The sequence below is a fragment of the Pseudopipra pipra genome, chromosome 15, assembly GCF_036250125.1.
Source record: "Pseudopipra pipra isolate bDixPip1 chromosome 15, bDixPip1.hap1, whole genome shotgun sequence".
In the NCBI taxonomy this organism is placed as follows: domain Eukaryota; kingdom Metazoa; phylum Chordata; class Aves; order Passeriformes; family Pipridae; genus Pseudopipra; species Pseudopipra pipra.
Window position 1 is genome coordinate 645104 of NC_087563.1, and position 22316 is coordinate 667419.

General features: G+C 41.8%; 1 protein-coding gene across 1 annotated transcript; it reads left to right on the forward strand.

The window, feature by feature from the left end:
* Positions 1–10826: 10826 nt before the first annotated feature.
* On the forward strand, positions 10827–22316 carry LOC135422327 (kazal-type serine protease inhibitor domain-containing protein 1-like). Its single transcript, XM_064671398.1, has 4 exons — positions 10827–11614; positions 16692–16852; positions 18459–18603; positions 19966–22316. The coding sequence occupies exons 1-4, from the start codon at positions 11158–11160 to the stop codon at positions 20109–20111; spliced, it is 909 nt and encodes a 302-aa protein (XP_064527468.1). The 5' UTR covers positions 10827–11157; the 3' UTR covers positions 20112–22316.

Here is a 22316-nt window from a genome sequence, read left to right on the forward strand (position 1 = left end):
ACCCCCCCCCCAGCTCCTCCCTCCTGTCAGGGAGTTGCAGAGCCAGAAGGTCCCCCCTGAGCCTCCTTTTCTCCAGGCTGAGCCCCTCCAGCTCTCTCAGCTGCTCCTCATCAGACTTGTGCTCCAGACTCTTCCCCAGAAAGGCCTCTTCTAGCCTGACCAATTCCATGATTACAGCAGACAGCCACCCTCAAGACTTGCTTTCATTACCTGCAGCTTTTGTTACAACTTTGATGTTTTGACATTGTTCAGGACTTGTTCTAAGTTACACCTCTGTGCACTTTTTGGTGACCCAGCCTAGCCAACCACATGTTGTCTTGAAAAGTGTCAGCTCTGTCTATTCCAATTTATTGCTGATTTTGGCAACTTCAAGAAGGAAAGGAAGGACAGAAGGTAGTAGGGGAAGGAGGTTTTTTCCAAATATTCAGACACATTCATATGAGAATCAGCCTTTCCCACAAAGGACTGGTATGTAACACATAATCTGCAGTGAGGACAAAGCCACAGGTTAAGCACTGCACACAGCTCTGTTTTGCTTAAGGGTTCAGCCTTGCACAGCTCTACAGGGAACAGGAACCAGTTTGAGTGGCAGCTTCCAACCTGATGGTTTCTGTGCTCGGAGCTGTTTCATCTCCCACTGACCACATCTGCCCTATAGCTCTGAGGGAGCTTGGTAGAGGACAGAGTTATCCCTAAGGTTTACTATTTCACTGTAAATTCCACTGTTTACAGGGTGCCAGTTTGTTTGTGCTCTTGGCAGAATGTGAATGTACAGAGGAAAAGACTGACTGGCTTTTTGAGATAATTCTGCATTGCAGTGATAGTTCTGGTCTGCAGAACGTTGCCCTAAGCTGCAGCTTTTGCAATCTGTCTCTTTTTAAGAACATTTGCTCTCTAAGGCTTTGAGGACAGATCCTTGTGAATGTTGACATGGGGAAGCAAGATGGATAGTGAACAGCATCAGGCAACGCCCTAACTTGAGGCACTCGCGAGAGATGCAAATGCTTGTAACCCAGAGGAATGTAAAGCCTCAGAATATGCTCTGAAGAGTCACTCTAGCTGGCAACCAAAAACAGTCTAGGAACAGCAGCATAAAGCACTTTGGGGATTAGTTTACCCAGTAAAATATGAAGGAGCTGCAATGTAGAGGAGAGCTCAAACAGGTTAACAGTGGCTATTTGCATCCCTCCTCTAGAGCTAATACAGATGTTTAGGGGAGAGAAGCACCACAGCCCAACATTCTTTCCATGCCCTCCACCTGTTTTTCCCCTCACTGTTCTTGTGCCCAGTTCAGCCAGCATAAGCAATAAGCAGACACTGGTCTTGCTGCAGCAGCCACCAGTCTGAGCTCACAGAGTGTTATTTTTCATTTTCAGGAGGATAAAGGGCTCAGTGCAGGAATCCTGTCATTTCAGAGCATGTGGTTTACATTAACATTTCCAAGAGGTATTTGTATACACAAACAGTACCATCTGCTGAAAGGAATAGTCCGCATTTTCACAAGGTTAATTTCATTTAAAACCAAGTGATTGAATTGGTAGCATAAACCAATAGTTAGTGTCCCAACACACAATCAGGTAGCAAGCCACGTCTTTACAAGGAAAGACTGTTTAGTGCTGGTACTTGGCACAGGTTTTATCAAAGTTCTCACTGATATAACTTTTCTATTCATTAATGAATAAAAGCTGGTTTAAATTACAGCCTGTTGTTACACTTGGGATCAGCCAATGTGCTTCTTGTTAATCTGAGGAGAGTGTTAAGGCTATAATGAATAATTTGATACATTTTCTTTCTTTCTTCTTACCTTTTTCAGATCTTTGTCTCAATTCCTGCAGTTTTTCACGAAGTTCCTGTAGTTTCAAACCCTTTTAAATTGTTTTTTACTCTCTTGGCAGTTCACCAGGAGAATTCAATATTGAACTGCAGTCTGCTTTGGTTGGGCCCAAAAATCTGTTATGTCTTACTTTCTTCATCAGATTAGATCAGAGGATTGCAAACAAGAAATCCGTATTTTAGAGCTGACATTTGGGTGCTCATCCCTGCTAGTAAGCTAAATGAACAGAAGAGTTATGAATTGTGAACAGGGAAGAGGAAGCAAATTTAGTTCTTGATATGGAGTTGCTTTTTTGTCCTCCAAAAAGAAAAGGTTTTATATAACGTCAATGTATTCCCTGGGGAGATTGCAGATCCTACACCAAGATAAGTATAGTGTATACTGGCACAGTTTTGAAACAGAAGAAATTTTCAGATCCAGGGTGTACCAGCACGATGAGGTTCTGATTCCTGTCTTTTAGGACAGGGTTTCAGCAGGGCCTGCCAGGCAGCTGCATCTGCTTAGCACTGAACTGCCTGGAGGCATGGCCTGAGAACGTGGCACTCTGGAAGCCTGTGAATCCAGAAGCCATCTGGTTTTGGTCTTTCCAGTATGTCATAGGGGTTTTATTTTCAGTCACACTGGAGAGTCCCTCCCTTTACCCAAGCCTCTAGCAGAAGAGGGATTTGAATGGAAATGGCCTGTGTCTGTTTCAATGTGGATTTTTTAGTTCCACTAAATTATAGAACATGTACAGCTTCATTAATTTGGGACTCTATTATGTTTTTATTGTATTGAGACCTTTGGAAAACAAATCCTCAGACTTCAGAGAACATGGAATTAAAGCTCTGCAGGTAGAGTCAGACCATGTGGATGCCTCTCAACACTAAGACCAAGTCTTCCCATCAGTCCAGAACTTTAAATTTATCCAGTTTGAGATATATGCCCACCTGCAATGCCTTGTTTTAAATATAGAGATTATTTCCCTCCCCCTTTCCCAAGGAGACAGTAAGTTTTGGCTTTATACTATTGGTTCAGATCTTCCCAGAGATGTCCTGCCTTCCTCTTTTGCTGCAGCCCACAAACATGACTGGGTCTACCTTTGCCATGTGCTGTGGCACAGGAGAGCAGCCAGGCAGTGTCCTTTCCCCTCTATTGCTATAATAAGAGCAATGCCCCCCTCCAGCATCACTGCACACCTTTTAACTGGTGTTTGTCATAAGCAGAGAAAGCCTCTTTAGTGCAGATGTAGATTCATGTCAGTTGTCATGACATGTAATGACAAATACAAGATCAGACCAGGCCTTCAAGACTGCTTGTGCTTTCAGACATTTACTTTAGAACAGCATTTAACACAAAACCATTCTGACCTGCAGTGCACACACAATGTTTGTGTTTGGTGTGTCCAGCCATGCTGCAGCTGGAATAGACTGAGACTTCTAAGAGTGCTCCATCAGCTTGGGAGAAAAACAATTCCAAGTATGCCCTGTTGGACAGGGACAAAGGTATCTGCCCTGCCAAATCAAACAGGAAGCCAGCTTAGCTGAAAGAAAGGACAGGGTGAAATCCTGAGCACATTTAAGCTAATGGGAGTCTGGCTACCAATTTAAATGGACACAGACCTTTACTTCTTAACTCATGCTCACACCAAGTCTTTATTCATATTCCCTCGCTTAATGCCATTTCCAGCTTCCATGACTTTTATTAGGAATAAATGTGCAAAGCTAAGAGCTATCCCAGATGAGGTACCCTTGGTACTGTGACCCTTAGAAACATCAGGATAGTGAAGGGGACAGGACTAGCACTGGGATTCTAGAGATTGGCAAAGCCCCCCCAGTGCTCTGCCCTATCTTGACCCCAAGAGCACAAGCATTAGTGAAAGCAAATATCCCTAGACAAGCTTCATCTTCCCAGCGGCACAACATGGTTGCCAGCATTTGTGCCAGAGATCTGCCATGGGTTGTTTGTTTGTTTGTTTGTTTGTTTTAACCTCCAAGTATTCAAAGAATCACAGACTATTCTGAGTTGGAAGGGACCCATCAGGATCATCCAGTCCAACTCCTGGCCCTGCACAGGACACCCAAACAATCCCACTCCATCCCTGAGAGTGTTGTCCAAACACTCCTTGAGCTCCCTCAGCCTTAGTGCTGTGCCCACTGCCCTGGGGAGCCTGTTCAGTGCCCAATCACCCTTTGGGGGAAGAACCTTTTCCTGATATCTAGCCTAACCCTGCCCTGACACAGCTTCAGGCCACTCCCTCAAGTAATTGAGATGAATGATGTTGTCTGGAGATTACTCCTTCATGACTCCTTCTGGAGGTATGAACACAAAAAGCCCAGGGTGCTGATCTGCAGGATTCTTTGATGCAGTCCTGTCTCTCTGTAGACAACACACAAAGTCTTGAGAAGAGCAGGAAATTAAACAGCAAGAGGCAATACCTGTGCTCTCAGCCCTTCTTTTGGGGCTAAATGTTGCTCCTCCAAGCTTGTCTCAAGTGTTGCCTTCTGTCCTTATTCACTCTTAAGATTTCTCCTGTCCCCTCTCACAACTTCCACCTCCTCCTGATGCATAAGTCATGGGTGCCCAAACCATCTAAATCCAGCAAAGCCTCCCATCCCCACACACAGCCTGCATGTCCCCTCCTCTGGACAGCACAGGGCATCTCTTTGAAGCTCTCTGATCACAAGTGAACATAAATGTTTGTCAGAAGTGTTAAATTTTGGAACAATTCCAAACAAACTGAAGTGCAGTGGTGGGAGGCAGATTCCTGCTCTCCAGCTTTATTGCTGGATCATTTTGACCTGAGCACCACTGCCCAGACACAACTTATTTGGACACTGTATTACCAGGGGTTGCAGCCTGAACCTAAGGCAGAGCTAATAGCGTCTGTGGAGGAGAAATGGAAAGAAGAGGTTGGAGTCTGATTTATGGTTTAGCCTGAGGAAAAAGAGACTTTAGCCCAGCTGGCAGCTCCAGGAGGTCCTGCTCTGCCTTTCCAGGCTGTTGTGGGACCACAGGGACCCTCCCAACATATAGGCCTTACTGACTGCAGCCCTTTGCTCTGCACGCTCCAAAGAGATAAGGGAATCACTTGGGAATATCCCATTTATATTACTGTTCTGGCATAGAACAGGAAAGACTCACACTTCTAAAAACACCTTGGAAGTTTCAATGGAAGTGCATCCCCTTCTGCACAGATCTCAGAGCAGTGCTGGCTGGGGCTCAGGTCTGGCACTGGGGGTGAAACTTATTTACCCTCAAGAGATAAGAGTAGTTTATGTAAGATCCATGTGCAGCAGAGATGAGGGGAGAGAATTTTGCTTGTATCATAACTTGATTTCTAGTTGCTTTCCTAGAGGAGGACTGATATAGGATACCTGTATATTTGATGTCATGAAGAACACTACTTTCCTCACTACTGCTGTGAGAGAAAGCAGGAGAAGCTGAAGGAGCATCCCTCAGGTTTCTTCTCTGTGCCTGATTTCCTGGCTGGTTTTAGGGACAGGTAGTTTTTGCTAATAAAACTTTCCATTATAAAGTTTCCATTGCTTTGGAAAATATTCACCTTGCTGCATAGATCAAACAGGCCCTGAAGTTATAGTTAGAATATCCTAAAGATTTAGTTCCCAGTAATAACAGGGCTAAACCACAGCACTGCTAGAGGCAAAACTATATTATTTGAAATGAAACTTCTCAAAAATATCCAGCTATGAAGCCACTTTATATCAGCTGCTCTTATACAAACTGGACATGGCAAACTGTCCTATCCATCAACGTTAAGGTTGCCAAGAAAAATGACTCTATATTCATTGTCTCCAAGTTTCAGAGATCTCTCTATTAGGCTTTCCCAGGAAACACTGTGGTTTGCCCCTTTTAAGAACTTTGCTGGTACATGTCACTAGCAGCACCATCAGTGTCAATTTTGGGCTTACACTTCCTGCTGTGCCTCCTGTCTCTGTGCATCTGCTGGGAAACAGATGGACAGGTACAAACACACATCTGGGTCTCAGCTGCCAGAGCTAACGTTGCTTTACAGTCTGTCAGGTAAAAGCACCTTGAAACATTGTCAAAGTCAGAACCATGTGGCTTTGAGGTTTTTTGTTTTGTTTTCTTCCAGCCTCTCTCCAAATGCTTAGAGCACATTTATTGCAGGTCTGTGATAGGGACCAGGCCAGTTTTCAGACAACCTGCTGAACATTGCACCCAAGAGGGGCTGAGAATAGCAAGGGGCACACCTGGACCTTGCTAGACACTTTAACACCCACACCAGCCATGCCTTGGTGACAGAGGTAAGTGGGTGCCACCCAGAACCCTGGGACAGGCTGGGGATCCCAGGGCCTTTCCTGTAACTCCCACCCTTTCCTGCTCATTACATGCAGGCCCCCCAGCCCACTGCCCCATTTCTGTCTTGCTGCTTGTGGCTGTCAGCATGTGAAAGACACACTTTCTTGTGCTGCTCTTTTATTGTCTGGTTTTGTGTGTCAAGGTTTGACACGTTTTCCCCAAGCTCCAGTGTCTTTGAAGCCCTGCTGTACCTGAAAGCACTCCCGTGGCACTGTTGATGTAGACAGCAACTGCCTTTGACACACAAATAGTTTCACTCTGCCTTAAACTACAGTGTCTGCTGCAGTAGAATATGACACCTGAAAGCACTGTGTTCTGTGCAAAACAGAGAGCTAATGGAAAAGCATCCCCAAAATAAAGGCAGAAGGTAAACAAACCTTCATGTCCCTCTCCCTCAACAGGAAGGGGAACAGTGGTGGCTGTTGCTTCCATACTGCCCTTGTGATTAAAGTGTACAGAGAAAGGTTTAAGATGAGCAAGTAAGATTTGCCAGGCTGGAAATGTGGGCAGGGCCTATGGGTGAAATGTCCTCCTGATATCTTTTGTGCAAGTTTCCTCACTACAGCTCCCACCTCGCAAAAGAATGAGTTCAGTCTTGAAAGGAATCGTTGAACTCTCTGGCCCCTTGGAAAGAAATACTAGCTTGTGTGAAAAGGAGTCCATAAACCTGTATTAAAGCAAACCCAAGCATTTGGTATAGCACAGTGCTATGAGGCACATCTTTGGTCTTTGCAGGTTAAAATTTGAATGCCTACAGTGACCAACAACAATGCTGCTGAAATGTGTAACAGGAGAAATCTGCAGCCAGCCACTGGTGGAGACAGGTGAGCCACCAAAAGCCTGGTCAAAGCCTTTCGTGGAAAGCGTCAGCTTACAGGCAGAGGACAGACATTAATTTTGATTTTTTTTCTTTTTTTCTTTTTTTTTTTTTTATAAATTATATGTAAGGCCTTAAAAATGCAAAAAAAAAAGAACCTCCATTTTAACTTTACACAGAAAATAATTAAAGCATTATTAAAATATGCAAAATTTATAATTTAATTATACAATTACAGAACCTTATAGTCTAATAGCCCCACTGTATGTTGCATATTAGTGAACAATTGCTTTCTTAAAGCTCACAGCAGAATCATTTACTTGATGCTGGAGAATAAGTTAATTACGGATCTCCTGCCTTTGATTAATGGATTTAATAATCATGTTACAGCAGAATTAACTTATAGTTCATGTGCTTACAGCCCTAATGATGAGATTCATGAAAGCAACATATCAGCAAATAGGACTGGCCCCAGAAAAGGCATTATTTGGAGACCCCAGGACTGCCTGAGCTGCATCACTGCCAGTCAGCACTTCTGGTAGGAACCTGCAGATGGCAACCCACCTTTCTCACTTCATCTGGCATTACTCACCCCCAGTTGCCACTTCAAGCTAAACACCTCCACTGAAGCTCAATTCTGGATACTGTGGGGGGAAAACTTATCCCAGGAGACCAGTGCAGTGCCAGTAATGCACATACCCATTGGGCACAGCCAGTGGTACAACAGCAAACATTCTTTTTCTTTAACGCAGAAGTATAAGGTTCCTTGGATGGAAAGACATTGAGTCAGCCAAAATTTCCTCTCTCTAAAGGTACCTCAAGTACAGGTAGTACAACCTAAGAGACAGAGCACTCTAGTTTCCAAACTTGACTTCATCTGTTCAAGGAGAGGAACTAGAAAAGGTAAAAGGAACACTTGGAAGGTTTTTGTATTTTGCTGTTATTCGTCACAGGACTCCTGTGCATGTCTGTGTAAAACCAGATCTGCAAGTCTCGCAAAAGCCACATTCAAAAACCTTAACTTAATTAAGACTCAAACGGACACTAATAAAAACAGAATGAAGAGCTGAATGTTATTTTTTCTAAAGGAGCAGTACCTCAGGAATGACCAGCAACAGGATTTCAAATTGCATCAGCCATTACCTATAACTATGCAAAGCAAAACAATGCAATACAAGTCAGGAGCTTAGCATAACACCAGGGCCCAAGAAGAAGGCAGGAAATGAATAGGAATACAATTTCCTTAACAAATCACTTACAGGAATTCTGCAAGACGTGGCCCATGTCCTGATGGACAACACAGCCTGAGGGTACAGGAACCACTGGTGCCTGTCTTGCACATCCACCAGTTACATGAACCCACTGCTGCCTGTGTTTTTTTATGGGAGATATTTAGGATTAAGATAATTCAAGGTTTGTGTTGAAAATCAACACTTTTTTCCACCAAAGCAAGCTTCAGGGATTAGAGACATATTGAAATAATGCGTATTTTATTACTGAAGCAGATGGGACTATGCCTTTAGACGTGCCACTTCAAACCCAGCTATGCATCCTGATCTCTCTCCTTCCTCCCCCTGTATACTTCTTGCTCTGACTCTGCCACACATTCATCCACTGTGGAGAGTTCTCCTCAGCTTGTCACCACGGCCTTGCTAATGAAAGACACTCAGACAGCTATCAGGCCATTTCTCCATGTCATACCACAATGCTTTAACCTCTCTTGCCCCAAGTTGTTCCAGGTGAGCTCAGGAATCAGTGGCCAAATAATATTCAGGTGCAGATCCTCTGCCAAGTGGCAGCTGTTTAAACGAGATCACAAGCATTCTCAGTTCTTAATGTAGAGGCTGAATACACCAAGAATTCAGATTACATGAGTCAGGTAAATGCCAAAAATGCTTTCTAGGATATCTGTGCTGGGTTTCCTCTGTGCCAGCTCACATGAGGTACTTCCTTGCAATACACTGTTTTTTAGCCCTCAGATCACAGGTTTCTTGGAAGACCCCAGGCAAAGCTCAGCCTTACCAAGTGCGGGGCTGGCCTGCAGACCTTCCTGCTTTGGCTCCACTTTGAATATATGGTTTTCACCCCTGTAAACATTCTTTTACTTTATATGAGCCTTAGCAAACCCTTGTCCTATAGATACTCATCTCCTACAGCTGTAGACACAGATAATGAAATAGACAGTGATGAGTAGACCTTATAATGCAAAACTAAATATCCAATTAGAACTCAATGAGGAAGTGTGAAATAAAACACATTAAACAGAATAAGGAGGTGGGAAAAAAATCAATTTCCCATTAAATTTAGTGGTTACTATTTTTTTCTGACTCTCAATGTTAAAAGCATCAATTACACAGACAATTTACTCCTGATCTGATTCAATCTGATTCAAAGTTCAAAGCAAAAACTTGCACTGCAGAATATGAATTAGCCCAATGATCACAGGGAAAAAAGCAGTGCCCTGCAGATCTCTCCAGGCTGGGTTCGAGAAGTGTTCCACCAATGTAGGCTGGGGGAAATTGCATTATATGTTGTTTGGGAGAAGGAAGTGATTATGAAGCAGCCTGCTACTTCACTCAAAGCAAGAGGTGCAGAAGGTATGAAGCTGAACTTGGGAAAAGCCATGGAAATATTTTGGGATAAAAAGTAAATGACCTTAAAATATTTGCTTTTGTGGATGTGCCCAGAGGATGCAAGGCTGGTACAACAAAATGCATCCTTCACTGAGTTTATGTAGCAGCTCTGCACCATGAATAATAAAAGAAGAAGAAAAGCTGCTTCTCTTTTATTCCACTTTGATAACAGTGTCATAATTTTATATTTTTAAACTGTGATGCACGTAGAGTTATTTTAATCTAACCACAGAGACACTTCATTTGTAGGCAGTGGTGATCCTTGACCCATGGCATTGAGCTATACTTGTAGAGTCTGTAACTCCATGATGCTTCATTTCTACCTCCCACAGACAAGAAGATGCATCGCTGGTGAGCTGCATGTCGTTTGGACAATGGTTACAGCAGCCTGTGGGCTACAGACACCAAATCTCATCAGCAGTGCAAGGGAGGGGAGATTTCTGCCAAGGAGGTTGGGAGCATGTCTAAATCCTGAGGTGGACAAAGAAAAGTGTAACACCTGGTGAACAATGACCCTGCAAAGCCATCTCCCTGAACTGGCAGACAGAAAAAGCAGGGAAAGAAATCAGAGTTACCTCTTTCATCTTCCTTCACAACCCACAATGCAACTACATCTTAAGAAACTAAGGCAGAGAAGAGCTATGAAAAGATGAGTGCAGCACCTAAAACTTCAGCAGAATCTTCTTTTGAAGATGCTGGAGCAGCTTGCCCATGTTTGTCTGTGTTCTAAACCTTTTGCATATTGCTCTTAGAGACAAACACATTATTTTGTGCTGTAAAGCACAGACACCTATAAACACTAAAAAGAAGATATATGGAGAGAGAACAATGGGTTTTTTAATGGTTATAGGCATCTTTCATCTTAAACCCAAGAGTTTAAAGTCAATTCCAGCTGTTTTGGATTGTCTCTTGCTTGTATAGAGCCTGTAAGTAAACTGTAAATTCAGGACCCCCTAGCTGTGATCATTAATAGATGACATTTGGTGTTAAACCAATTCCAGTTCTCTGGAGCACTGGCTCAGCCCTAGGGCACTGGGATTTTGGGTGCTGCTTTGTACCCATGTTTATCTTTTTGTGACCATCTTTTTCACCTGATGGAGGGCAGGGGCACTCATAGAAGTCAATTTTTTCGTTTTACACTTATTTACCCTGTTCCCCTTTCTACAATAGCTGCAATAAAATGTTGTTTCAGTAGAGCATTGCTTTGCAAATTTGGCTCAAGGAGCCACTGAGCAAACAGCTTTTCAGAGAGCTTCAACTCAGCTGTCAGAGGGGGCAGTTTGGTCTCTGTGCAAGCAATACTCACATTCCAAACTGCATTAGAGAAAAGCTGGTGGGGGTTTATGCATTTTTATTATCAGTTCCAGACTAGGAATTTGATGCTAATTTTTTCTTAAAGCCTGTGTTTGCAGCAGAGTTTATATTCTAAAACAAAGCCAGGATTGTGATGTTTTTCTCTCACTAGCTTGCTCTTCTTTATCTTTTCTTTTTTTTTCCTCCCCTTGGCTTTACTCCAAGGACCTTTTCTGCTTGTTTGTTACACTCTCAAGATGAAGCACTGGATGGTTACAGCAGTGCTGATAGCACTGGTACAGGTTTCTCAGAGTTTCCCTGCCTTGTACCACCGAGGTTGGTGGAGGCTGCTAAGGGAAGGAGATAGTTGTGGAAAATGCGATTTGACGCTTTGCTCTGAGCCTAAAGACTGTCCAGCCGGGACTGTGTTGGATCGTTGTGGCTGCTGTCTGGAATGTGGGAATGTGGAAGGTCAGATCTGCGACTTGGACCAGGGCAATCATTTTTATGGGCAGTGTGGGGATGACCTCGAGTGCAGGCTGGATGCTGATGAAGCAAGGTTTGGGGAAGTCCCCGAACCCCAGTGTGTGTGCAAGTCTCAAGAGAGCATCTGTGGACCCGAAGGGAAAACCTACGAGAACATCTGTCAATTCAACAAGGCTTATGCTGCAAAAAGAAATATCAGCATGAAACATAAAGGGCCATGTGAATCAGGTAATGTGTACAGAGGCACTTCCAAACTGAAAAAAAAGCTGATTCTATTTTCAGATGTCTTATTAGCTGCTCTAATCTAGCTTTATTAAACTAATACGGCATTTTTTTACAATTATTATTATTATTATTATTCTGTTATAATACTACTTTGTGTTAAACGTGGTTTAGCAGCTAGTACTTAATCTTGTATGTTATAAACCTCTAGATTAGACTAGTCGATTAAATCACATGGTGACTAATAAGCCATCAATCTACAGACTGGCTCTTCTCTGAATAATCAGAGTATGATTATTATAATCAGTATGATTTTTTTTCTACAAAAGTTGTCTGTGTAGTTGGGAATCAGTAAACAGATAGGATAGACTGGGAGAAACAGGCAAATGATTATTATTATAAGAGGACTAACCTAATTTTAAAGTGGTGATAGTAAGGCAGATCTCATTCATAAACATACATACACACACATACATGTATGTATATGTGTATATATATGTATGCATGTGTGTATCCACCAGTAAGTATATATGGTAAGCAGTGAAGCAGGGGCAATGGAAGATAGGGTTTAATTAACAGCTCTGTTCTTTTTACAAAAAAAAAATCCAAAATAATCCAATTTGAGAATCATCATAAAATCTAGCTAACCCATGAAACAGAAATTCAAATATTAGAACAGAATAAAGCTGAAACAATTTCTCTAAAGACACAGCGCATGAACAGTTGTCTGTGATGATTCTTAGTGGAAGGATTCTTAGGTGGATTTTTAGGGGAATGCTGACTCCTGTTCATGTGCTATTCCCATTCTTCATATTATTACAAGTCTTTACTCCTGAGCACCTTTCTCCTAAGACACATGAATATAAAATGAAAATGTGAAGAGGCTTTTATTTTCTGACTGAGAAATTACTGGGGTTTTTATAAGTAAATGAAATATTTTCTCAAATGAAGTAAGTAGAAAAGGTCTGCGGGTCATAAATGGGTCACAGTTTTGGGAATCCAAAATTGCAACTCTGACAAAGGACCACATATGGGAGTAACTCAGGTACATTTTACCCACTCCTCTCTAGCAGTCTTAGACTGTTTGCTGTGTTTTATATTGAATGAACACTGGATATTGAACACTTAAAAGGAAAGGTGATGAACAGTTTATACTAGGCTTCTTTCCTCTTTCTCTGGTTGCAAGAGAAAGATCCATTGAAGAATCCTTTATTTGCCATCAGGGTATTAAGCTGGGAAATGAGGCTTATCAGTAAAGACGTGCTTACCAGCCTGCAGTACAACTGAAAGCCTGTCGGCCTTTCGGGTGGAAGTGCCACTCTGTTAGCAAGTGCTGGTGTCTTTGCAGCAGAGGCAGCTGCTCAGGCACACAGGCTTAAAGCAATGGTACCTCCAATTAATTTAACAGAACTGGCCACGTACAAGAAACTTTAATTTGGAAGTATTACCACTTTTAATTGCTGGTGTTACCCACCAGGCCTCCAGCCGTCCCTAAGGCACATCACACGGCTGCTCCTCAAGCAGGAGGAATGAGCTTAGCTGCCCTGCATGCAGGAATCACCCCCAATGTTTTCCTGCTGCTTCCTTGGGTTCCCAGAAAGGCTGGACCCTCTCTCCAGGAATGCAGAGAAATATCTTAAGGCTGCTCAGCTTACTGAAATGCACCAAAGCCTGGGGAACGTTCATAGCCATGTCAGTGCTGTGCAGAGTTGAGTTAAGAAAAGCAGGGCCCATCCCCTCAGCTGCTGAGGAGGACAGTGCCCAGCCGGTGTCTGTGCCGGCTGCAGCAGAGCCCCGCAGCCTGGGCAGGGGGCTGCACTGGCGGGGGGGACACCAGTGCCCGTGTCCCCCACCTCCCCGAGCTGCAGCTCACGGGCTGTGCTTTGGAGCCCGGCCGGAGCCTGGGCCGTCCCGCGAGCAGAAGGGCCCGTCAGAGCCGCAGTGCCGGCGCGGGGTGTGCCCGCGGCGCAGGGCCATGCGAAAGGGCACCGTGCTCTCTCAGGGCTGCAGCTGAGGACAAAAGGCAACAGGGAGCCTGGCTCTGAGAGCAGCGAGCTCTCTGTAGCACCGGCTTTACCCACACCAATTTGCATGTGGAACAAACACTGAGCGCTGTGGGCTTTTGGTACCAAGCTATAAATATAACTTTCACTCAAGTCAAAGTACTTTGTTTTGTTATTTCTCCTTCAAAGCTGTTTTCTATTGATGCCAAACAGATTAATTGTATACAGCAACCAATGAATAAATAAATAACAATAAACTCCTTTCATCAGAAGAGTACAGCCTTTCATCTTTATCACAAGAAAAAGGCCTAGGCCACTAAAGAAATACTGAAATAGCCTTTCCTGAAAGCTAGTCTTGATCCTATTTTGATAATATTTTACCAAAGTTACTAAGTACATTAATTATGCACAAATTCTCCATGCTTAAACCATCCCCATTCACATTCAAACCTCTCTTGCTGATAATTTAATGAACTAACAGAACAGTCTAGCAGTGATTCTCTTTATATTTAGCTGTGTCACATGATTCATTTTAAACATAAATTTTGGAGTAAAACCAAATAAATAAGCCACAAAATTTTCTGCCATTTTCATCAAATCAGACACAGATTAGAAAAAAATAATAATATACAATATGAGGAAAAAATATCCTGTGAATTATGTAACTCGTTAGTCAGGAGTGCTATCGGGTTGATTGTGAAAGGTGAAGCAGAAGCAGTATTTTGGCTTTTCCTGGCTTCTTGTTTATGTCTTCTGTAACACATGGGGATCATTCATGACTGACTGGGACTGTAAAAGGAAAGAAGCAGCTCCCGCCCATTGAGCTCTGGACGCCGAACATCAGAATGCTTTCTATGGCTATCAACAAAAATTTATCTACTCCAGGCATCAAAGTGACAGGTTATCATAACAGGAAAGCTCTGTTTCTAATCAGTTATACAAAAAAAAGTACACACAGATATGCATGGGAGAATTTGTTTGAACACAAAATCTGAAACACTCAAAAATGAAGTTTATAAATTTCTGTTAAAATGGTACCTCATGACTTCAATTTTCTTCTGCAAATACAGCAAAATGGTGTATTGAGACATTGAGACATTGTTGTGAGACATGGAGTATTTTATTTCAGAAGGCACTTCAAGTTTGAGTAGATAATGCAAGTATTTGTCAAGTGTTCAGATTTAGGAAAAGCAGTTTGGTTAGATCAAAACTACTACTTGCTGTGAGTTTGATCTCACATGATGCCAGTCCTGGTCAGCCCTGTACTCAAGTGCTGGGACTCAGACCATACCCAGGCGTTCCCAAGCTGTATTCTCCTCACAGTTAATGGCAGGAGGGGTATTTCCAGGGTGGAATTCATCCAGCTGTATGGGGGACAGTGCTGGACAGCACTGGGGTGGCCTCACTGGGCTTAGCCACAGCTGGGACTCAGTCCTTGGCCATGTCAGTGTTGTCAGGGGATGCACAGGGCACCCAAGTCAGCACCACAACAAAAATACTCACCAGGCAACATCTGCCTCTCTAAAAAGTTTTTATACTGCCTCTGTGCGGGAGTAATTCAAAGAACTACTGTGAGTCAATGTAGACATTTGGTGGTTTTGATACATTTTAAGCTTAACTAGATGTCTGATGATACAGGATGTATCACTAAAAGGAGTGTGGCTGCACTGAGTTTTAAGATTTGAAGGGAAAAAAAATTCTCATCCAGATATTCAGTTAATGTTGATTTGAATACAAGATTTTTTAAATAATAGACAGATTCTGAATGTACAGTTCTCGTGAAAGAACAAGCATTTAAGGGTTTAAGTATCCTAGTTTGAAAAACCTTACTTTTGAAGAGCAGCAAGATTGTTTATTGAGGTATTTATAAATGGGGAAATTGATAGTTTGCTGTATAATTTGTTTGCAGTTAATTTTAATCAGTATGCATTTCATATTTTCTGCATAGACACAAATCCTGAAAAACTGACAAATGTGTTAGAAAATATTGCTTGAAAACATGGAATGGGCTGTTACAATTTCAAATGCTGAAGCATAAATGCTGCACCTCTGTACTGATTCAAATATTGCAGGTTTTTTACTTATTAATAAAATATATTAGTAATATAAAATAATAACGTATAATTATATAATAATATATTAGTAATATATTAATTATTTACTAAAGTTTCTATTTCCAGAAATCTGGAATCTGTACAAAAATACAATCACTAATTAAATACAAGCCCAGTGACCCAGAAAATTAATTCCTTTTTGAGCACTGATCTGGAAATGGAAAACAGATTTTAGAAGGAAAAACATTTTTTGTTGAAAACAAATAGATCAGGGGGAAAGAAAGCAGAGATCTCCAAAACAGGAAATCCGTGATGACAGTAAATATGTTATTTTGCTCTTTGCAGCTAAATATCATCATCTCCTGTTAACACTTAGTATGTTCATACATAGTCATAGAGGAATATGTACTGAAATCATGTATGGAGGCATCAAGGGATGGTTTGTTTTTTCAATGTCTTCAAGCCCCCGGGCTGGCTCCCTCTCGTGGTTACCGGCAGCTATTGCTTCGGGAAAAGGGAAAGCACAATTCAGAGGCAACCAATAAATAGTGGAGAGGGATGAGGGTGAGAGAACTATAGGAAACAAGTGGAAATGTAAGAGTTATAATAAATATAACATAGACCCTTACAGAATTAATTGAATTCAATCCTTTTCATTCGTTGTCTCATAACAAGACTATTGAATGAAATCAATAGCAATTGAGGACAAATGTGGAATGCATTAATGCTGCTGTTCTGTAACTTGTGGCAATGGGTTCCATGGGCGCAGGACAATGTTTTAGCAAGTTCAGGGCAAGACCAAAATTTGACAAGTTCACAATAGCTGTATTTTGGCCTTTAGCTAACCAAAATGGAACAGATATTCAGAAGAACTATCATACAATCAAGTCACTCTGTGACTGTCTGCTACAGAATTTCTTGTACTCAAGAAATTTATCACATGCATCAGGAATTAATGTTACGTGCTTTTGTGTTTGTGCTCTTTGGTGCACTGTCTTCTAAAACACCGCTGTCGGTTCTTTGCAGCTCCTGTTATTTCTATGCCACCTCAGGATGCCCAGAATTACACAGGCAATGATGTCATTTTTGGCTGTGAGGTGTCAGCCTATCCTATGCCACATCTTGAATGGAAAAAAAAGGGGAATAAAATGTTTCTGCCAGGAGATGACACCCATGTCTCAGTTCAGGTAAAACTTGAGTTTTCCATGGCATACAGTTTGGCAAGAGGAGCAGGGTGGTTAATCTGTGCATTCCTCCTACAAAACGCAATACTGTTGCAATAAATAGATTCCCAATAGGGGCCCTCTGACTATACAAAAAATGATTATTTCAGTTAGTGCTTTGGCAGTCCCAGCAGAAGGAACAACAGCCAGGGTACCATCTGGCCTGCTCAGGGAAAGAAACAATGGAAGAGTCTCTTCATGTAGGTCTGATTCTGAAAAAAACTGAGCAAACACATAAATGGAACCATTTAGGCTACTGCCTGAAAGAAGGAACATTCTGGGAAGGATGGCTGTTTGCAGCACCTTTTCTACTCTTGAGGCAGGAAACCTGGTTCTGACAGGTATCTAAAGTTCTCCTGTGCAAGATGCTGTTTCTGAGAACTGTCATTTGGGTTCTGCCCCTGAAGCATTCATAAGGAAATCAAAGAAACTGGTTCATTTTATGGTGGCCTTGGTGTTTTAATCTGAGGGGAATGAGTAGAATGGCATTGGTATAGGCTTCAAGCAAGTCTAGAAATAGGCTGAAAGTTTTAGCTGAAACCAAATAAATCAAAATGTTAACGCTTTTAAATGGAAATAACATTCTGGGCTGGCAAACGATGCCAGCTGTACAGGCAGCCTGCAGGAAGGCTGAAGCCTGTACTAATGCATTCCCCAATGGTCAAAAAACATGAGCAGAGACTATGCAGTGAAATGCATGGCAAATTTTTGGATACACAGCCCAAAAGCAGTCAGATCCAATGGACATGGGGCACAACCTGAAAAAAAGGTAGAGAGGAAAAACATAGAAAAAGCTAATTTAAGTACCAAAAATACCAAAGTACCAGAAGTGGAAGTTATTTAGAAATTCTTCCAGAGGCAGAATGAACACAGGTGGGATTAGTGGATTTAAAGTTGCTGAGAGACAATGGTGCAAGGAGCCACATACAAATGTTGGTCACCTCAGAGGCTAAACTGACCCCTGTTTACCTATCTCATTAATACATTCAGCATGAGAGCATCTCTGTTAACATCTCTGAATGGGTTTGCATTATTTGTTTGGCAAAGAAAGCTCACCCCTTTAGGAGGCTCTAGTCCAAGCCAGTAGAAACTGATTGTCACGAAGTGTGAAAGCTCCTGGAATGTCATGCCAATCCACTAAAACCTGGCTGCTGAGTGGCAGCTTGGGCAGGCCCCTTGGCCCTGAACAACTCACCCAGATCCACTCCCCGCTCTCATCCTGAAGAAATTGCTGAGCTTGAGAACAGGGGGCAATGCTTTGAAGGAGCAGCAAGTGGTGCTGGGACAAGAGACAGGAGGAGTGCTGGGAATCAGCAGCATGAGAAGGAACAGGAATGAGAGAACTGTGAAGGGCAATGAAGGTGAAAGAGCGGAGATGGGAGCACATGAACCCAGAGGTGCAGAGCAGTAAGAGGGTAAAACATAGAGCAGGAACAAACAGAACCAAAGCACAATGGCACTAAAAAAAGAGCAAAGGTTGTAATGATATTTAATCGATTCACAATTATTTTGAGAAATATCATGGTGTCTCCTAGCTACTTAATTTCAAACATTTCTTTCCTTCTCAAAGGCAAGAGGTGGGCCTCAGAAGTATGGTGTGACAGGTTGGCTGCAGATTCAAGGACTCAAAAAGTCAGATGAAGGCATTTACATATGCCACACCAGAAATAAGTATGGTGCAACATATGCCTCTGCAAGACTGAAAGTCGTTGACGGTAATTTTTTTTATTTGGATGTAAAGAATATAAAAATGCATACAAACAGGCTGCAAAGGATGGGTTTGTCAGAATGCAGATGAAGGATAGGAGAAATTACCCAAAAGTGCCCATATTTTAACTTTTCTGTGTGCTTTTCTTTTACTTTATCCCCTAATGGGTTGATATTGTAATATTTTGCTGCAAATTATACCAGCTCCCAGAAAACAGAAAGCTGTGGATTAGAGCCATACAGCTGAGACATATCCTTATCCTACAGAAGTCCTTTGATATTAGTAGGACCCAGAACAACAGCTGTTGTAGCTGAGGGAGTCTTTGAACCATGGCAGGTCTGCTTAGCTGTTTATTTTTCAAAAAATTAGGAAGGAAACAGTTTTTGTTCCTTAATGAGAGTGATTAGAAAGATGTAAGAAATAGCTCTGCTGTTGTTTTGTATTGGGCCCAGACTTTCAGAATAACATCCTTCTTCCTCCAAGGAACTGGCTTTCCTGGCAAATTTAGAATAAGGATACATTGTCTTATATTTGCCTCCTGATCTAGAGGAGTTTGTCACTAATCTAGTTTCTGCAAGTGGCTTTCAAAGCTTTTCTGCCTCTGGTAATACTTGCAGGTGCAGAGGACCTGCAGAGGACTGACCTCATAGTTTACTAGTATTGAGAATTAAATGCATTTTCAATATGTCCTCAGCACAGGAGAGATGTGGACCTGTTAGTGTGGGTCAGAGGATGCCACGGAAATGCTCCAAGCGTTGGAGCACCTCTGCTATGGAGACAGGCTGAGCAAGATGGTGGTGTTAAGCCTGGAGAAGAGACAGCTCTGGGGAGACCCCAGAGCCCCTTCCAGCGCCTAAAGAGTGCTTATAAAAAGGAGGGAGAGGGACTTTTTATACAGGCAGGACAGACAGTGGTTGGACAAGGTAGAACAGTTTTAAGCTAAAATATGAGAGATTTAGATTAGATTTTAGGGATAAATTTTTGGCTGTGAGGATGGTGAGGCCCTGGCACAGGGTGCCCAGAGAAGCTGTGGCTGCCCCATCCCTGGAAGTGTCCAAGGCCAGGTTGGACGGGGCTTGGAGCAACCTGGGCTGGTGGGAGGTGTCCCTGCCCGTGCCACGGGGTGAATGAGATGAGCTTCAGTGTCCCTTCCAACCCAAATTATTCTGCGATTCCACGATTCTATACAGAAATTTGCTCATGTATCACAAACTTCAGTGGTATGAGGTCAAGTCATCAGATAAAACCCTTCTTTTCATAGATAACAAGGATTCAGAAACACTGAACTTGCTATATGAATCCAAACCTGTACTTTCAACTTTGTTCCTATTTTCAACTATTTTAATCTGGATTCAATTATGCTTTGCAGACCCATCTCCTCCATTTGCATTTACTGCTGGCAGTAGAAGTGCAAGCTACAGCATTGAATATGAGGACTATTATGACAATTCTGATGAAGATGATGATGAAGAATATGAATCCGGGGACTATGATAACGGAAACAACTCTGAATAATAGTTTTTATACATCTGTTGTCCAATACCTTTCACACTGTTATATTTACCAGTAATCTCTGTGCTGTAAATGGCTCCTCTGCTAACACATGTATATCCACCTTCCTGAAATTCAGCTTTGGATAAAGTGTATCATGCTACTCAGGAAAAATAAGAACATTTGTAACACCTCACATTTAAATTGTTAAATATAATGCTTCAACATGCACCTTTCTACTAGATATACCAAAGGCATCAAATTTTATGATAATTTTAAAATTATTTTATAATTTCTTTCACACATTCTAATTTGTCTAGCAAAAATGTCAATAGTTAAACAAAATTTTTACCTTGTATCAATTTGCTTTTTTTCTATAATGTACTACATAATATCAAAAGATTGTTCACATGGCAACAAGCCTAAGTATGGAGTTTGCAAACTAGTCTTTAATCTCCTTAGTTCCTGTTTTCTCTTAAGTTTCAGCAAGATTTTCCTTCTCATTTGAAATGTTCCATGATTAGTCTCATCAAATGTGAATTATGTGTCTTTTGGGGGATTATTTTGTTTACTTTTAATAGATACATGAAGCAATCCCAGTCTAAAGCAAGTAAGTGCTGTTTTATTGGCAATACTCAGATATTCCTAGAAAAGATTCTTTGTGCATTCAAGCAGCTGAGCACACCTTTGAACTCCTCTCTGTAACAGCTCCTGCGTTTCTCCTCAAAGTGCTGGCTCCTTCCCCCAGCCCAGGGAGCGGTTCAGAGTTTGGGATGGTTACTTCACTCTGAACAGGGCAGTGTTTGGTGGCATCACTGCAGTTTAAAGGCAGCAGTGGCTCTGTAGCTCGGTGCCTGCTTTTCAAACACAGAGATCTGCCCTACAAGGGTTCCTTCAAGTGCTGTGAACGAATTGCTCCTACTCTGCCCCATCCATGCTGTGTCCGACTAAAGCACAGCCAGCATTGCCAGGCTGCTGGAAACGGCAGCAGAAAAGCAGGAATCGTTCTTTCTGAAACCCACTGAACACATGCACATTATTCAAATCCATCCACAGGAACCAGACAGCAAAGGAAACAGGTTCAAAAACACGATACTTCCGAGTGTGGAGTGAAAAATTTCTCCAATTGCTTTTGTTAACTATTTACATGAAGGCTGGCTCTGAATTAACGTGTGACTGAAGACATCAACTATGAAACCCACTTCTGGGGGGCACTTACATCTCTGGTTCCTATGGGCTGAGGGCAGATGAACAGAGGTAAATTACTCAACATTTAGGACTAAGGAAGCAGAAGTTCAGGCAACTGCTTGGAAAGCCTTGGTATCTGCAGTCTTCTTCATCCAAGGGACAAACTCACATAGTGATTACTGCACACACTAAGGTAACCATGAGTTAAATTGATGGCGACAAGAAAGCTTCAGGGGCAATGCTACTGTATGCATACACGTGTAGGATTTTTATGCATATACAATGCATCACAAATTCCTTCTTTAATGTGCTATTTGCGCCTTTTTTGCTACTAGAAAGATTTTTTCCTTTCAATTTGAATTACTTTAGGAAATTGGCTATAGACTGTGTCTGCCCTGAGGTATTATTGACCTTTGCCCAGGTAGCAAACAAGCAAAGAATAATTTATTTCATTTCAGACTTCACAGAGTATTGTCAACTTGTGATAAGAAAGCATATAATTGTGTCACTGAAAAAGATTAATTAGTTTAAATTAGGAGTATGAAGTGGCTTCATATTTGATTACTGATTTTGCTTTTATGGACTCTTCCTGGTCTTCTTAGTGATATGTCTAGTAACTTCTTTTGTTTATCCACTATATATTAACTTGAACATAAAGTTATCTGATAGAAATCACTGATTATTTTTTATGAAACTATTTAATATATTCAGGATCAATTGTGATCAGCATTGCAAACTAATGAATTAGAGTACTAAAGTCATCACTAAATGGTGGCAATATATATTGGCGTAGCCTGGTACATGGCACAGAAAATAATCTTGAAATCATTAGCCATAGAAAGAAATTAGAATTCTTCAGGGCCTTTTGCTGTTGTTAATGTAAAATGAAAAACAGAAAGAAAAGAATGTTTGAATGAGGAAATATGCAGCACAACCAAAACAAATACCAGTCTGTGAGTGCTTGGCCTGATGGACTATGTCTATTTAAGAAAAGCTAACCTTCGCAGAACAAAGGATTCTAAATTAAATATGTTGCATTTC